General features: G+C 43.5%; 1 protein-coding gene across 1 annotated transcript; it reads right to left on the minus strand.

Moving 5' to 3' along the window:
• Positions 1–12,940: 12,940 nt before the first annotated feature.
• Positions 12,941–18,383, minus strand: psmd9 (proteasome 26S subunit, non-ATPase 9). Its single transcript, NM_001141185.1, is given in 6 exon segments — positions 12,941–13,158; positions 17,000–17,088; positions 17,256–17,357; positions 17,506–17,699; positions 17,877–17,976; positions 18,235–18,383. Coding segments are annotated over 6 exon segments (639 nt in total). The 5' UTR covers positions 18,361–18,383; the 3' UTR covers positions 12,941–13,130.
• Positions 18,384–19,100: the final 717 nt, after the last annotated feature.

Consider the following 19,100-nt stretch of genomic DNA (forward strand, 5'->3'; position numbering starts at 1 on the left):
CAACACACCAAGTCAAAGTCATCCAATGTGATTCAGCATGCCTAGTGGTTCAGCAAGTAAAGAACCACTGCATGTAAGTAAACCAGATCCCTACTAAGTTTGAGGGTCTGGTCCATGCCCAGGGAAAATAGTCTGGGTTGGATGCTGTCCAGGTACACCCCAAATAGGAAGTCCCTGATGGGCTTATAGTGAGAGTGATGCCACACCAGGTACTTCTAGTACTGCACGCTCCTACCAGTGTACAAGCAAAATACCATCACCGCTTTTCCAGCATCCTGACAGTAGCAACAAAACACGAGGGAAACGTGCAATTTGTTAGCTTCAGTTTGATTATAATGCTTCAAGGTAGAGGGCTCAAACCTGTTACTTTCCAATCCCAACGCCAGATCCACATAGTGTCTGGTCACTGCTGTGGCCAGGTAGAGGGAGCCGGGAGAGAAGGTAATGTGAGTGATGCAGTCTTGGCTGTAGTTGAGTCGCTCCTCTGCCTCACTCTGCAATGTGCAAGCATCCAGTACATGGACAGCTCCAATTGCAAATCCAACAGCCAAGTATAATCCTGTTCACTAACACACAGGATAGTCTGGTCAAAGCTGAGCCAACTCACAAACACAGACAGAGAATGTTATTTTTAAAGGGAGTTCTCTGTATATCACAACTCAAATGTGAGAATATCAATGTGAAATCTTTCTACGTAGGCATAGTTTTACTTATAGGAAATTAAACTGACAAAAGACTCAGGCCTGCTGGGTCACCTTGGTGGTCATAGGCGACGCACTGAATCTGCCTCTCCTTCTCAAAGACCCTGTTGCAGATGGACACCTTGCGCTCATAGTCCCACACCTTCAGGATGCCACTGTGGCTGCCCAAGGCAACAACTGCTTGCTGGGGGTGACAGGCCACAGCATGCAGTGCCTTGCAATGCTTTCGTAGTAGCGGTTTCATCACGCCGCCCTGTGTATTCACATGTACCACCCTCGAGCTGACTGTAGACAGGACAAAATTCCTACAGACAAGAGAGGGATTAAAGGGAGAAGTAGGACAAAGCAGATACGTTTCACATACACTGGGGCACCAGCTGGCATCACACTGATTCGCAGCAGATAAAAAACATCTTGGCTTACTTACAAGCCCTTACCCAACAATGCAGTTAAGTTAAGCTTAAGCAAAATATTTACTAATAAACTAAAGTAATAAATAAAAGAGCATCAAAAAAATATCATTGGGAAATTGCTTCCCAGGAGGCAACAACACTGCAATTTATTTTCTGAGGTCTTGGCTGATTTCATTTGATTTTCCCATGATGTCAAGCAAAGAGGCATTGAGTTTGAAGGTAGGCCTTGAAATACATCCACAGGTACATCTCCAATTGACTCAAATTATGTCAATTAGCCTATCAGAAGCTTCTAAAGCCATGACATCATTTTCTGGAATTTTCCAAGCTGTTTAAAGGCACAGTCAACTTAGTGTATGTAAACTTCTGACCCACTGGAATTGTGATACAGTGAATTATAAGTGAAATAATCTGTCTGTAAACAATTGTTGGAAAAATTACTTGTGTCATGCAGTAGATGTCCTAACCGACTTGCCAAAACTATAGTTTGTTAACAAGAAATTTGTGGAGAGGTTGAAAAACGAGTTTTAATGACTCCAACCTAAGTGTATGTAAACTTCCAACTTCAACTGTGTACTCCGTCTGTCACCAGGCATCGATGAGTCTCCCCCTGGTGGCTGACCTGCTGTACGCCACAGGGGGAACAGGTTAGTTGAGGTAATTGAGGTAATATATATAGTTGAAGTTGGAAGTTTACATACACCTTAGCCAAATACATTTAAATTCAGTTTTTCACAATTCCTGGCATTTAATCCTAGTAAAAATCCCCTGTCTTAGGCCAGTTAGGATCCCCACTTTATTTTAAGAATGTGAAATGTCAGGATAATAGTAAAGAGAATGATTTATTTCAGCTTTTATTTCTTTCATCACATTCCCAGTGGGTCAGAAGTTTACATACACTCAATTAATACGCGGTGCGGGTCGGTCATGGTGCCGACCGTGAAAATCCCTGGTCAGCGAAGCGTCCAAAATGTCCACTGCAGGAACCCAGCACCGCTCCTCTGGGCCATACCCCTCCCAGTCAATGAGGTACTGGAGACGCCCCGCCCGATGCCTCGAATCCAGGACTTCACGGATCGAGTACGCCGGACCTCCCTCGATGTCCAGAGGAGGAGGCGGGGCGTCACTGGGTCCAGCCTCAGCGAGGGGACCAGGCACCACTGGCCTGGTGAAAAGTAGGTTAATGCGGTAATCAGCAGGGAGTTGCAAACAGAACGTTACCTCATTAACCCTCCTCTGGACTTGAATAGGCCCCACAAACCGCGGGCTCAGCTTCCAGCAGGGCTGGCGGAGGCATAGGTTCCAGGTGGAGAGCCAGACCCGGTCTCCTGGAGAGAAGACAGGCACCTCACTGCGGTGGTCAGCCTGTTCCTTGTGCCGATGCACAGCCTGCTGGAGAAGAGTGGGCACAGCGCTCCAGGTCTCCTCAGCGCGCCGAAACCACTCGTCCACCGCAGGAGCTTCATTCTGGCTCGGATGCCAAGGTGCCAGGGCCGGCTGATACCCCAACACGCACGGGAAAGGAGTGAAGTTCGTGGAGGAGTGTCGGAGGGAATTCTGCACATACTCAGCCCAAGGTAGAAAATCCGCCCACTCCCCCGGCAGGTCCTGACAGTAACATCTCAGGAACCTGCCCGCTTCCTGATAGACCCTCTCCACCTGCCCATTAGCTTGAGGACGGTACCCGGAGGTGAGACTGACCGTGACCTCCGGGCGTTCCATGAACGCTTTCCATATGCGTGAGGTGAACTGAGGGCCACGATCTGACACAATGTCCTCCGGGATCCCGTAGTGCCGGAAGATGTGCGTTAAAAGAGCCTTTGCGGTTTGCATGGCCGACGGGAGCCCAGGCAGAAGAAAGAAGGCAACATGCTTTGGAAAACTGGTCCACAACGACGAGAACGGTGATGTTTCCCTGGGAGGGGGGGAGGTCAGTGACAAAATCCATCGAGAGGTGAGACCAGGGTCGTTGTGGAACCGGCAGAAGAAGGATCTTTCCATAAGGGAAATGTCTGGGTGTCTTTGACTGGGCACAGATGGAGCAGGAAGAGAAGTAAACCCGGGCATCCCTAGCCAAGGTGGGCCACCAGTACTTCTCAGTCAGGCATGTGTGCGCCGTGTGCGCCCAGGCAAGGAGGCGGTCCCGCACACCCATGGGCACGTAGGCGCGGTTCTCCAGGCACTGTGCAGGTGCGGGTTCCGTGCGCAGGGCCTGCCGTATGTCGGCGTCCACGTCCCACACCACTGGCGCAATGATACGGGACGGAGGGATGATGGGGGTCTCCTCTCCCTCCCTCTCCTATGCGTCATTGAGGCGAGATAGGGCGTCGGCCTTCACGTTCTTCGAGCCTTGCCTATAAGAAAGCGGGAATTGGAACCTTGCGAAGAATAGAGCCCACCTGGCTTGTCTCGGGTTTAGACTCTTCGCTGCCCTGATGTACTCCAGGTTGCAGTGGTCCGTCCACACCAGGAAAGGGTGTTTGGACCGCTCAAGCCAGTGCCTCCAAGCCTTCAAAACCTTCTTGACCACTAAGAGTTCCCGGTCCCTGATGTCGTAGTTCCTCTGGGCGGGGCTCAGCTGCTTGGAGTAAAAGGCACAGGGCCGCAGCTTTGGAGGGGTTCCGGTGTGCTGAGACAGCACTGCCTCGACTCCTACTTTGGAGGCATCCACCTCGACGATGAAGGGACGTGCGGGGTCGAGATGTGCCAGCACGGGAGCAGTGGGGAAGCGTACCTTCAGTGTCTTGAACGCCCTCTCCGCCTCCGCCGTCCAACGAAGCCGCTGGAGACCTCCTCTCAGCAGGGAGGTAAGAAGTGCGACCACCATACTGAAGCCTCGGATGAACCTCCGGAAATAGTTGGCGAACCCCAGGAATCGCTGGACTGCTTTCACGGAGTTGGGGATGGGCCATGACCTGACTGCGCTGACGCGTTGCTCCTCCATCTCCACTCCCTCCTAGGATATGAGGTAGCCCAAAAAGAACACAGACCGCTGGAAAAACAAACACTTCTCTTGTTTAACATATAGATCATGCTCCAACAGTCTTCCCAGCACAGACCTGACTAACAAGACATGCTGGGTGCCATGGTAGAATAGACCAAAATGTAATCTATATAAACCACTATGCCCCGTCCCAGCATGTCCCGAAGCACTTTGTTAATAAAGGCCTGGAAGACTGAAGGAGAATTAGACAGGCCAAAAGGCATTAACAGATACTCGTAATGGCCCGTGGTCGTGGAAAAGGCAGTTTTCCATTCGTCGCCTGCACGAATGCACACCAGATTGTAGGCGCTCCTCAAGTCCAGTTTCGTGAAGTACTGCGCCCCGTGCATTTGTTCGATGATGGTTGGGATGAGAGGTAAAGGATAGCTGAACTTAACGGTGGCTTTATTCAGAGAATTTAATGGGAAAACACACTGGTTGGGTTGACAGAAAAGGAGGGGAGATCTTGCATCCTACCTGGGTTGGAGCAGGAGAATTCCCTGGCTTGTCACCTCCTCGTCTATTAGTGGATAGAGGGCAGGTCAGGGAGAAATGACCCCTTTCTCCACAATAGGAGCAGAGGCCCAGATTCCTCCTTCTCCTACACTCTGCCTTGGGCAAACGAGCCCACCTCCATCGGTTCTGTCCACGAAGCAGGTGTAGCCATGGGCTCCGGATTCCGCGCAGGTCTTCGTCGAGACCGCAGGAGGTTGTTCAAACGAATCGCCATGCTGATGAGCTGGTCGAGTGATAGGTTGTCATCACGGCAGGCTAACTCCATCTGTACCTCCTCCCACAGTCCGCTGCGGAACACGGTGACCAGAGCCGACTCGTTCCATCCGGTGGAGGCCGCGATGGTCCGGAACTGCATAGCGAACTCCGAGGCGGTCCTAGATCCCTGGCGTAGTTGGAGTAGGCGCTCACCCTCCTCTCTGCCCTCCACAGGATGATCAAACACAGAGCGGAAGATGAGGGTGCAGCGCTCGTAGGACTCGACCTCGGGTCCGCCTGTTTCCTAGACCGTGGCACCCCAATCCAGGGCCCGTCCGGTCAGTTCCGAGATGACTGTGGCAACCTTGTCTCTCCCGAAGACAGCCTCAGTGTAGCGATCGAGGTACAGGTCGCATTGCAGAAGGAATCCCTTGCATTTCGCTGGCACACCGTTAAAGCGCTCCGGGAGGGACAGGGGTATTCTGCGGACCGGCTCAGATGGGACGGAGACAGGTAGTGGTGTGGGGGCTGGTGCCGGAACCAGTGCTGGAGACTGGAGTGACTGCACATTTCCCTCCAAACGCAGGATGGTTGCCAGCACGCTGTCCATGGTGCTGCCGAGTCTGGAGAGACAGTCCTCTTGATGCTGGACTGTCTCTACGATGGTCGACAGCTCGGTCTTTCCCGCTGTCTCCATTTAGGGAGGTTGGTTATTCTGTCACGCTGTATAATGATCGGAGACAAACGCAGGAATACGTTATAGGGGTTTTTATTTTCTCCACCCAAACAAAAGAGCGAGGTGTAAACTTCTAAATAATACACGGGACGAAACCCGTAAAACAAGTGCACAATAACACGTAGCATGGAAGCCAATACAACAGCACAGGTGCTCACAAGACCAACGGATATGGTAACAATAACCGACTAGGACAATGGGGAACAGAGGGCACATATATACACATACTAATCAGGGGGAATGGGAACCAGGTGTGCGTAATGAGACAAGACAGTCCGGGGTTGGTGGTAATGAGTCCAGTTCAGTGACGCCTGGAAGGCCGGTGAAGTAGACCTCCGGAGCTGGTGAATGGAATGAGCAGCAGTACCAGGGGGATCCGTGACACATAGAGCAAAATACTTGAAATAGCTTATATATTTACTGCTGTGAAGTGGTTCCAATTAAACGAGAGACAGGAATAAATGGTATTTAAATTGTTGTAGGCCTATAGGCTACCTCGTGAGCATGAAACCTTTACAGAAAAGGTGAGGAATATATTCCTTAATGATCATGGAAATAAAATAAATAACATCCCTGTGGGCAAAACCTGGTAGATATGACTTATTCTGGTCGAAAACTGGTTGAAAAATTACGTTTTTTCAAACATATTTTTACTGACCAGAATATGACGTCTTTTTCTGATCACCATAAGACCAGTTGGTCATAACTGTGACCACTATATTATGTGCTATATTATGTAGCCTATTGGTCATAGTTAAGACCTCATCATTACCTGGTAATGACCACCTGACTGCAGCTTATTACCTACACTCTTAGTAAAAAGGGTTCCAAAAGGGTTCTTTGGCTGGCCCCATGGGAGAACCCTTTGGGTTCCATGTAGAACCCTCTGTGGAAAGAGTTCTATATACATGGACCCAAAAATAGTTCTAACTGGAACAAAAGGGTTCTACCTGGAATCAAAAAGGGTTCTTCAAAGGGTTCTCATATGGGGCAGCCGATGAACCCTTTTAGGTTCTAGATACCACCTTTTCATCTAAGAGTGTAATATCAGTAATGGATCAACCGTTGGATTGCTAGACATTCACGTTATACACCCGAACAACCACCATCCTTTCCTTTTTGCCTTAAGTTACCTTCTGTCTTATGTAGGCCTAACCAATCTAAATGCAAAATATCATAATCATTTAAGTTAACCGGATTTACATTAACTATGTTAGGTCTAGTCTATGAGACTAGGCTGTAAAAACGTTTTTCAGGTGGAGTTATAATGCTAGTTCACGCAAGCACAGTCTCAGGATGGGTCTGGGGTCCCATTTATAAACGTTGCATACACACAAAATATGCATGTGCCAGTTTTCACGCAAAAGTTGGCATTTCTAAAAACTGAACTTGACATTAGAATGTGCTTATCCTCCCGCAAACTTTAGAACATGCGTATGCAGTTTCTAGTGGTTGAAGTATTGCAATGCAGGAAGGCAAAAGTAGCCAATTGGGAATATATGATGAATTATTCATATAAAAAACACCGGTAGCTAAATATAATAACAATATGCAATAATTTGCTGTTAGGGAGAAGAGCGAAAATCGATGTATTTTATCTTTGCATTCTAAAATAATTATTTATTTAACTTCCATGATCTTTGCAGAATAAATTTCTCACCTTTTCTGACTGAGATGGTTTCATACTGGCGAAATATCCTACAGGCCTACAACAAGTTAGGATAGGCTACCATTCGACCATTCTCTCATTTAATTGGACCCACTTCACAATAGTAAATAGATAAGCTACAGGTGTTTAAAGTATTTTGCTCTATGAGATCTGAAGCGCAGTCTAACAGTAGAACTCACCTTTTCCATTGACGTTTGTAGGCTACGAATACTGTAATGACACATTTCTCGAGTAACCAAGACAATATTTCATTTATAAACACATAATACATATAACCATTGCATCTTTTCTGGCCATGATGAGATCATATTCCCGAAGTAGCCATACAACAAACAAACTACCATGCGCATCCCTCATTTAATTGGGCCTATTAGATAGGCTATTATACATTCATTTTTTTGTTGCTTAATGCATCCGAAAGGGAGCGCGGTTTATAACATACAGTATAATTAAACAGGTGAACAGAAAGTTGATATTTGGCATTATATTTTACAGTATTTTTTATAAAAAAATGTAGTAGACAATATTTCAGATTTCGCGGGCAGTGCAGCAAATTTATATTCGGGAGAAAGTAAATGAAAAACATGACTTAATTCAAAAGGTCCACAAAAATGTGAAATTGTTTTTGTGTTTCAGAAACCTTCAGATACAGCAAATGTCACAACAACAAAAAACATTTCTGCCAACACCTCCAAAAACATTTGATCAAGTTTGCCATTGATATTTCCTTTAGATATAGGCCTACTGTCTTGGCCAAATTCCAATACTTCCAAATTATACAGCAGATACGTAAGGGCGTTAATGTCACCATAAAATGTGAATGGTGGACGTTATTCAGCCGGAGTTATGACGCTTGTTCACACGCGCACAGTTTTCTACAACAGGTCTGATTTATAACAGGAAACATGCGTATGAATGGCGTGCGCCAAATTTGATAAATATAAATATTTTTGTGCATGGGCAGTCTTTTCAGAAATGGCGCATACAGATATTTAGTGGCATTAGGGCACGGCATGGAAAATACGAATTGTTGTTCAATATTTAGTTTATCAATAAATTATTGGGTTTCGATGTCCTGCCTACATATAGGCTCTGAAATTAAATAAGCAACTCTGAAAGTAAATAGGCAATGATTTCGGGCTCCTATCGCACAGTATTACTGTAGACTACCCATACTATAAAATATATATATATATATCTTACATAAACTGTTTTAACCTTTAGCATTGATTTATGCTGGCTGTATCTGGAAAATGACGGTGTCAGTTTCTGAAAGAGAAAACAATGGAAAATTCAGCAGAAGATTTGAATTCAACAATGTCTTGCATCGACTTTTACCCAACCTCAATATGATCTGCCCCTGAATTCTGAAACATTGTCTAGGACAGGCAATAAATAAAAACAATAAATTACAGTACTTACTACTGTATACCGGTATTATAAATCACGCTGCCTATGATATTGCAAAACTTGAAATACTTATAGCCTACTGTATCTATTTTACAAGGCTACTAGATATAATTACTGTAAATGAGAGATGCACATGGTAATTTGTTGTATGGCTCCTTTGGGAATATGAATCCGTCACTGCCAGAAAAGGTGAGGAGTTTACTCTGCAAAGGTTATGAAAATAAAATAAATAGGAAAAGGATTCGTGTCTAATTATTAATTCTAAAAACAAAACACATAGATTTTCGCTCTTTTCACTAATGGCAAATGGCTACATTGTTGTTAGAGTTTTTCTTTTCTTTTTTATGAATAAGCTTTTCATTATATCTCCCATTTGCACAAAGCACTTACTGTAGGTCTACTTGCCAGGATGCAATGCAATATTTCAACCACTAGCAGGTGTGTGTACGCATGGTCTAAAGTTTGCTGGGAGGTGAGCACATTCTCAGATAGGGTACTTTAAAAAAAAAAAGGCAACTTTTGCGTGAAAACTGGTGCATGCATGCACATTTTGGGGTATATTTTGTACAAACTCAAAGTTTATAAAAGGGGTCCCTGGCCCTTTACCTGACCCACATGACAGAATAGACAAATACCATCTGAAATAGATGGGTACCATGAGGGCAGTAGCTATCAACAACACACAGATTCAATGTGCATGGCTGTCATTTTGCTAATGAAAAATATACAGTGCATTTGGAAAGTATTCAGAACCCTTCCCTTTTTCCACATTTTGTGACGTTACAGCCTTATTGTAAAATGTATTAAATATTTGTTTTCCCTCATCAATCTACACACAATACCCCATAGAGACAAAGTGAAAACAAGTTTTTAGAAATGTTAGCAAATGTATTAAAATACATTAAGCATTTGCTATGAGACTCGAAGATGAGCTCAGGTGCATCCTGTTTGCATTGATCATCCTTGAGATGTTTCAACAACTTGATTTGAGTCCACCTGTAGTAAATTAAATTGATTGTATATGATTTGGAAAGGCACACACCTGTTTATATAAGGTCCCACAGTTGACAGTGCATGTCAGAGCAAAAACCAAGCCATGAGGTCAAAGGAATAGTCCGTAGAGCTCCAAGACAGGATCGTGACGAGGCACAGATCTGGGGAAGGGTACCAAAAAATTTCTGCAGCATTGAAGGTCCACAAAAACACAGTGGCCTCCATCATTCTTAAATTCTAGAATGTTTGGAACCACCAAGACTCTTCATAGAGCTGGCCACCCTGCCAAACTGAGCAATTGGAGGAGAAGGGCCTTAGTCGGGGAGGTGACCAAGAACCCAATGGTCACTCTGACAGAGCTCTCAGAGTTCCTCTGTGGAGATGGAGAACCTTCCAGGACAACCATCTTTGCAGCACTCCCCTAATCAGGCCTTTATGGTAGAGTGGCCAGATGGAAGCCACTCCTCAATAAAAGGCACATGACAGCCCGTTTGGAGGCCCCTAAAGGACTCTCAGACCATGAAAAACAAGATTATCTGGTCTGATGAAACAAAGATTGAACTCTTTGGCCTGTATGCCAAGCGTCACTTCTGGAGGAAACCTGGAACCATCCCTACTGTGAAGGATGGTGGTGGCAGTATCATACTGTGGGGATGTTTTTCAGCGGCAGGGACTGGGAGACTAGTCAGGATCGAGGGAAAGATGAATGGAACAAAGTGCAGAGAGATCCATGATGAAAACCTGCTCCAGAGTGCTCAGGACCTCAGACTGGGATGAAGGTTCACCTTCCAACAGGACGACCCTAAGCACACAGCCAAGGCAACGCAGGAGTGGCCTTGAGTGGCCCAGCCAGAGCCCAAACCCGATTGAACATCTCTGGAGAGACCTGGAAATAGCTGTGCAGCGACGCTCCCCATCAAACTTGACAGAGGTTTATTTTTTGTATGTATTTTTTTTGGTCCCATTTTCATCTAAGACTACACAGTGCAGGACTGAACAATAAACCTAATCTTTATCCAGTTACCAACAAGCATAAACATGCTATTTATATCCTTTCATATTCTCTTGTTGTTCTAGATGGATACGGTATGTTGAATATCATTGTAAACAGATATAGCCAGTAAGGCTGGGAATTGCCAGGAACCTCACGATACGATATTATCACCATACTTAGATGCCGATATGATAGGTATTGTGATTGTCACGATTCTTTATGCATTGTGATTCGATACTGCAATTCTAGTGCGATTCGATGGTTGTTAGTTTATTCTGCTTTTGCAGAAGCAGCAGATACTCTTCCTGGGGTCCACACAAAAAACAGAACATGACAAGCAACAAAACACTGATACAATGAGCCACAGTCACACAAATTTAAAATACCACGATATACAAAAAATACAACAACAAAAATTGTGTGTGTGTGCGTGTGTTTGTGTTCCCTCACAGTTCCAAACATATTGCTCAACATATGTTACATTTTTTAACCCATCCATATTTGTCCCTCTTCGGAGGACACATATATATATATATTTTTTTTTACAGCTTTTCTGCTACATATGCAGTTGAAGTCAGACGTTTACATACACCTTTGCCAAATACATTTAATCTCAGTTTTTAACAATTCCTGACATTTAATCCATGTAAAAATTCCCTGTCTTCGGTCAGTTAGGATCACCAATTTATTTTAAGAATGTGAAATGTCAGAATAAGAGTAGAGAGAATGATTTATTTCATATTTTATTTCTTTCATCACATTCCCAGTGGGTCAGAAGTTTACATACACTCAATTAGTATTTGGTAGCATTGCCTTTAAATTGTTTAACTTGGGTCAAACGTTTCGGGTAGCTTTCCACAAGCTTCCCACAAGTTGGGTGAATTTTGGCCCATTCCTCCTGATAGAGCTGGTGTAACTGAGTCAGGTTTGTAGGCCTCCGTGCTCGCACACGCTTTTTCAGTTCTGCCCACAAATTCTCTATAGGATTGAGGTCAAGGCTTTGTGATGGCCACTCCAATACCTTGACTTTGTTGTCCTTAAGCCATTTTGCCACAACTTTGGAAGTATGCTTGGGGTCATTGTCCATTTGGAAGACCCATTTGCGACCAAGATTTAACTTCCTGACTGATGTCATACCAGTACCCCTCCTTCACCTTGCTGGCACCTGACTCAAAGTGGTGCCCTGTGTCCATTACTGATCCAGCCACGGGCCCATCCATTTGGTCCATCAAGAGTCACTTTCATCTGTCCATAAAACCTTTGAGAAATCTGTCTTCAGGTATTTCTTTGCCCAATCTTGACGCTTCAACTTGTGAATCTTATTCAGTGGTGGTCTTGTTTCAGTCTTCTTGACCTTGGCCATGTCTCTGAGCACTTGACACCTTGTACCTCTGAACACTCCAGGTAGGTTGCAGTTCTGGAATACGGTGGCACTGGAGGATAATGGGTTCCTGCTAGTTTGACGTTTAATTATTCTCAAGTCTTTTGCAGTTAATTTGCGCCTTTTCTTCCCCATGCGTTTTTTGCGCCCCAGTTGACTATTCGCAACAAAACGTTTGAATGTCCGGTGGTCACACCTCAATAGTTTAGCTATTTAAAGAGTGTCGCATCCGTCTGAAAGGCATTTTACATTTTTGGCTTTTCAGTGTCAGTTAAATTTCTTTTTCGGCCCATTTTACCTGAGGTAATGAGGCTGCCTAATAATTATGCACACCTTGATATAAGGTGTTATTCACTTTCGCCACACCCTCCCTCATTACACAAATACATATCACCTGAAAATGATTAAATCCAATAAGCATTCAAGTTTATATGGTTTGGAGTTCGAAAATGTGAATAGAAATAATAAGATCAGAATACTCACTTGCCTAATAATTGTGCACGCAGTGTGTGTGTGTGTATATATATATATAAAGAATTGCCTTTATTTAACTAGGCATGTCAGTTAACGGCCGACCAGGGAACAGTGGGTTAACTGCCTTGTTCAGGGGCAGAACGACAGATTTTTACGTTGTCAGCTCGGGGATTGTCAGCTCAGCTCAGGGATTCAATCCAGCAACTTTTCGGGTTACTGGCCAAATGCTCTAACCACTAGGCTACCTGCCGCCTATTGTTGAGTAACTGTGCCTGAAACCAGAAAAATTACAATGGCTCCCCAAGCTAAATTGCTTAGGCTTTGTGGAAATTGTAAATGTCTCTAATATCAAAAATGTGTCAAATGTTTTTTTTTTTTTGCTGTTACATCAGGTGAGGAGTTGGGCAAATGGAAATGTCAGACGAATATTATATAAAAATTAATTTAAAAAAAAATCACACTGAAAGCAATATGTAAACTCACAAAGAAAATAACGATAATACTTTTTATTCGAACATTAAGTTGACATTGAATCAGTTGAAAATGTCAGTCTTCTAATTTATGGGCTCAAACAATTCCTTTACTCATAGCCATCCAGTGGAATAACAGAGTAAGGCTGGTGGTAAAGTTGAACCCTTATGATCTTGCTGGTCACATGGTCCTTATCATCTGTGGATGGGCACAATGTTACATCTGTTGGGAAAACAATTAATAAGAAGTCAATAGTTTATCTTCTACAGTTGTCATGGTGCTGGCTAGCCAAATTAGTATAGATTTAGTCTGGATAAAATAAAATCCTGCCCAAGAATTAATGGCAAACCAGCTTTTCAAGATAGCTAGCTCATCTGAGGATTCACCTGAAGCATGAGAGGAATTGGAGATCGAGGAATACAGCAGTGCTGAGGCAGAGGGCTCGTAATGAGGACGACTGGCTACTATTCTGAACTGTGTGGTGAGCTTTCTGACAACCAGATCTGCTGGAGCATCACCCAAGTGGGTGCTACACAGAATGGAAGAGGAGAAGTCTAGTAGCTATGTCCAATGGCTATAAAAGTCAGGCTGGTTCTCAGACTTGCCCTCTACAAGATCATCAGCAGACACAATCACCATCATCTACCATCCTCTGACCAGCTCCCTCCGCTCAAGCCATAAACTGACCCTCTCCATCTCTCCAGGACGCAGCTTTCAAAGACTTGGCGTCTATTAGTTGACCTGTCATATAATATTGCTTGTTGTTTTTTGCTCTTGAAGCAGTTTGAGATTCTATGAAAAGCACTATAGAAATGAAATACATGATTAATTATAATTTAGCTAACAATGCCAGCTAGCGGTTTTGATTGGAATACATTGGCCTACATTGGGCGGTTTCTATGGTCTCCTTGATTGAAGAGGGGGACTACAATTCAGTGGTGAAGGGGCAGTGAGGAATTCATATCTCAAGAGTATTCCACTAGAGATTCTGGGTTCGAGCCCAGGCTCTGTCGCAGCCCGGCTGCGACCGGGAGGCCCATGGGGCGGCGCACACTTGGCCCATCTACGTCCGGGTTAAGGGAGGGTTTGGCCGGCCGGGATATCCTCGTCTCATCGCGCACTAGCGACTCCAGTGGCGGGCCGGGCGCAGTGCATGCTGACACGGTCGCCAGGTGCACTGTGTTTCCTCCGACACATTTGTGCGGCTGGATTCCGGGTTCAATGGGCATTGTGTCAAGAAGCAGTGCGGCTTGGTTGGGTTGTGTTTCGGAGGACGCATGGCTCTCGACCTTCGCCTCTCCCGTACGGGAGTTGCAGCGATGAGACAAGACTGTAACTACTACCAATTGGATACCACAAAATTGGGGAGAATTTTTTATTTTTTTTAATAATAATACAAACGACATCTCGTTCCACAGGTGTCCTACATCTACAGAGAAGGCACGGACTTAGAGACGCCTTGAGCTACCTGCCAACCCCCAGATGACCTGATCCGGCAGCTCAGCTCCTTCTGTTGGCCACCTGCACCTCCCTCTGCTCAAGCCTTGTGCTATTGACTGTCGCTCCATGTGTCAGAGGCTTAAAGTATTCAGAACTTTGTAGTCCAGACCTATACTCATGTCATTCATATTTTTATTTGATGTTTGTTTTGCTTTTCAAGCAGTCTGAGATTTGTTTACTTGTGTGTACTGCAATTCAGCTTTTAGCTGCCAAGTATGGCCTACATGTAAAATGGTTTATAAACTACTACTACTAAAATAAATATCTCAGGTGATGAATTAGAGTGCCTTCAGAAAGTATTCATACCCCTTGACTTAGTCCACAGTTTCTTGTGTTACAGCCTGAATTGTAAATAGATTCAATATTTTTTTTTTCTCACCCATCTATATACAATACCCCATAATGACAAAATGAAAATATGTTTTTAGACATTTTTGCACATTTATTGAAAACGCAGTATTCACACCCCATGCCTCAAAGTATGAAGAGTTGTACTAAGTGATGTGTCGTGTTTGTCCCAAACATAACGCTTTGTATTCAGGACATAAAGATACATTCTTTGCCACATTCTTTGCAGTTTTATTTTAGTGCATTATTGCAAACAAAATGAATGTTTTGTAAAAAAAAAAGTATTCTGTATATTCTTCCTTCTTTTAACTCTGTCATTTGATTAGTATTGTGCAGTAACTACAACGTTGTTAATCCATCCTCAGTTCTCCTATTACAGACATTAAACTCTGCAACTGTTTTATAGTCACCAACGTCCTAATTTACATTTTAGTCATTTAGCAGACGCTCTTATCCAGAGCGACTTACAAATTGGTGCATTCACCTATAATATCCAGTGGAACAACCACTTTACAATAGTGCATCTAAATCTTTTAAGGGGGGGGTTAGAAGGATTACTTTATCCTATCCCAGGTATTCCTTGAAGAGGTGGGGTTTCAGGTGTCTCCGGAAGGTGGTGATTGACTCCGCTGTCCTGGCGTCGTGAGGGAGCTTGTTCCACCATTGGGGTGCCAGAGCAGCGAACAGTTTTGACTGGGCTGAGCGGGAACTGTGCTTCCTCAGAGGTAGGGAGGCGAGCAGGCCAGAGGTGGATGAACGGAGTGCCCTTGTTTGGGTGTAGGGCCTGATCAGAGCCTGAAGGTACGGAGGTGCCGTTCCCTTCACAGCTCCGTAGGCAAGCACCATGGTCTTGTAGCGGATGCGAGCTTCGACTGGAAGCCAGTGGAGAGAGCGGAGGAGCGGGGTGATGTGAGAGAACTTGGGAAGGTTGAACACCAGACGGGCTGCGGCGTTCTGGATGAGTTGTAGGTGAAATGGTGAAATCCCTGAGTGGTTTCCTTCCTCTCCCCGACAACTGAGTTAGAAAGGATTCCTGTATCTTTGTAGGGACTGGGTGTATTGATACATCATCCAAAGTGTAATTAATAACTTCACCATGCTCAAAGGGATTTCAATGTCTGTTTTTTTTTTTTACCCATCTACCAATAAGCAGTGGTATCTGTACTCTACTATCTATATTTTTGACTACTTTTACTTTACTACATTCCTTAAAAGAAAATATTGTACTTTTTACTCCATACATTTTCCTTGATACCCAAAAGTACTTGATACATCTTGAATGCTTAGTAGGACATGAAAATAGTCCAATTCCCTCACTTATCAACAGAACATCCCTGGTCATCCCTACTGCCCCTGATCTGGCAGACTCATTAAAACACACATGCATCATTTGTAAATGATGTCTGAATGTTGGAGTGTGCCCCTTGCTTTCTGTAAATAAAATAAAAACAAGAAAATGGTGCCATCTGGTTTGCTTAATATAAGGACTTTTAAATAATTTATACTTTTACTTTTGATACTTAAGTATATTTTAAACCAAATACTTTAAAACTTTAACCCAAGTAGAATTTTACTGGGTGGCTTTCACTTTTACTTCAGTCATTTTCTATAAAAGGTAGCTTTACTTTTACTCAAGTATGACAGTTGGGTACTTTTTCCACCACTGCCAATAGGTGCCCTTCTTTGCAAGGCACTGGGAAATCTCCATGGTCTTTGTTGCTGAATCTGTGTTGAAATTCACTGCTCGACTGAGGGACCTTACAGATAATTGTATGTGTGGAGTACAGAGATGAGGTAGTCATTCAGAAATCATGTTAAACACTATTATAGCACAAAGAGTGAGTCCATGCAACTTATTATATGTGACATGTTTAGCCAATTTTTACTCCTGAACTTATTTAGGCTTGCCTTAACAAAGGGTCTGAATACTTTTTGATGCAAGACATTTTTGCTTTGAATTTTTAATGAATTTCTAAAAAAAAAATATATAAAAACATAATTCCACTTTGACATTATGGGGTATTGTGTGTAAGCCAGTGGCACACAATCGCAATAATAAATGTTTAATGGAAAAGGTCAAGTGGTGTGAATACTTTCTGAAGACACTGTATATGATATGCATTTTGACATGGCATGTATTTCAAATGTGAACCACAGTAAAGTTAGATCAAATAGTAATCAGTCTAATCTCTAGCTCAATAGGTAGGACACTCACCCCAGTAAACCTCTGCCCGACCACCGCTGTGGGGTAAGTCCCATTTGGGTCTTCTGGCCATTTCGAATCACTGTAACGTTTAATGGTTTCTAAGGAACAGAAAAGACAACATGTCACGCATAGTAAGTTATCACTGTAGTGACTGCATTTCATATTGCTGTCATAATGGCACGTTACCCCGCCAATGATTAAGTCATTTGGCACAATAAAATACAAGTGGTTATAACAAGATTATTATAGTCACAGACTAACATACCCCTTCACTATGCTGAACCACTGAGGCAATATTCTGCAGGTTCTGGAAGTTCCCTGTGTTGATGGATCCAAATGCTATGATTTCATCACTAATTCGCAAGCCCTATGGGAAAAAAATATAAATGTATCACAACTGAAAAAAAAACACTCTTAAATAACCCCAAACAAACACACGAAGTAAATAACAATGTCTGTGTTGTAAACAAATTCTATATACGTTTTAGGTCAATCTAGAAACTGTAAACACTCACAGCCTGACAGGCAGGGGAGCCTTGTGAGACAGCATCCACACGGGCAAAGGGAGAGGGCAGGGTGACCTCCTGCTCCATGGACTCAGTCTGGGATTCTGCCTGGTCCTGCTCGCGCTTCGCCTTCTCTAGAGCATGCAGCCTGTGCAGGGCCTCCTCGATTTCCACCATGATGGCTTTGTGATCATTCTGTAGACCTGCCACATTGACAAGGTGGCCATAGTTAGCAGGGGAAAAAAATACAGTAGGCAGTAGCACACACGAACAATGGAACCCCTTACACACTACACTGTAAATAGTTTGTCTGACTGATGTCAAGTAATGTGTCAGTTAAAACATGTTATATTGCATAGCAGTGCTACAAGCTCTCTTACAAGAAATACTGTGCCTTGCTGTTCTGATCTGGTACACATTAACATCTGCGCGAGGGAATCCCTCTGCATCAACCAAAGGACCTTCCATTCCAACCTCTTGCTAAAAGAGAACACATACAAATTATTGAAGGGGAATCATATTTCTTGCGTCATATAATAGCCTCACAACACGCACACACACGTTGTTTCTAACGTTAGATAATACAGACTGAATAAAGCTAGCATTGATTGACGTAAATTAGCTACAACTTATTGGAAAAACAACCACATTTGAGCTCGCAAGCTAGCGTTAGCTCGCTAACGTCAGCTGGTCCAAAATGTAAACAAACAACGTATCCATGTAACGTTACCAACTTACATCTTCCAAAACGTCGTAGTAAGCTTTAATTTGTTCTTCAATGGTGTCTTTCTTTTTTATAAGACTTTGGACATCTTCCATTGTTATTGTCGAATTTCCATCGTTGTTTTCCTCCGTCATCTTCATGATTCTCTCTCGTCCGGAAACTCAATAACGACAACTACCAGTCGGTGAATAACAAAAACAAGTCAGACAAGTAAAAATTCTTAGGCCCGGTCGCTATTTCCGGTTTATTCTTCTTCTTCGGTGGGGTTTATCGGCGGTTGGCATCCAATGTTATGGTGCATTACCGCCACCTACTGTACCGGAGTGAGGGCAAGAGACAGGGAGAAACTAAATCCAACCTGCCAGCCCCATAACTCAAAAAAAAAAAATGACAAAAATATTTAAGACTATATCTAATGGCGTTCTACTCAATATACTCTTTAAACTAATTTCCTGTATCCCCTTCTCCCTCATACTAAATCTCATCCTCTCTCTTTCCCTCCAATAATGTCCACACTGTATCTACATTTTTTTTTTTAAATACATATATTTCACCTTTATTTAACCTGGTAGGCTTGTTGAGAACAAATTCTCATTTGGAACTGCAACCTGGCCAAGATAAAGCATAGCAGTTCGACACATACAACAAGACAGAGTTACACATGGAATAAACAAAACATACAGTCAATAATGTAGAAAAAAAGAAAACAAAAAGTCTATATACAGTGAGTGCAAATGAGGTAAGATAAGGGAGTTAAGGCAATAAATAGGCCATGGTGGCGAAGAAAATACAATACAGCAATTACACACTGGAATGGTAGGTGTGCAGACGATGAATGTGCAAGTAGAGATACTGGGGTGCAAAGGAGCAAGATAAATAA

Source organism: Salmo salar, chromosome ssa24, assembly GCF_905237065.1.
Source record: "Salmo salar chromosome ssa24, Ssal_v3.1, whole genome shotgun sequence".
NCBI classification, from domain to species: Eukaryota; Metazoa; Chordata; class Actinopteri; order Salmoniformes; family Salmonidae; genus Salmo; species Salmo salar.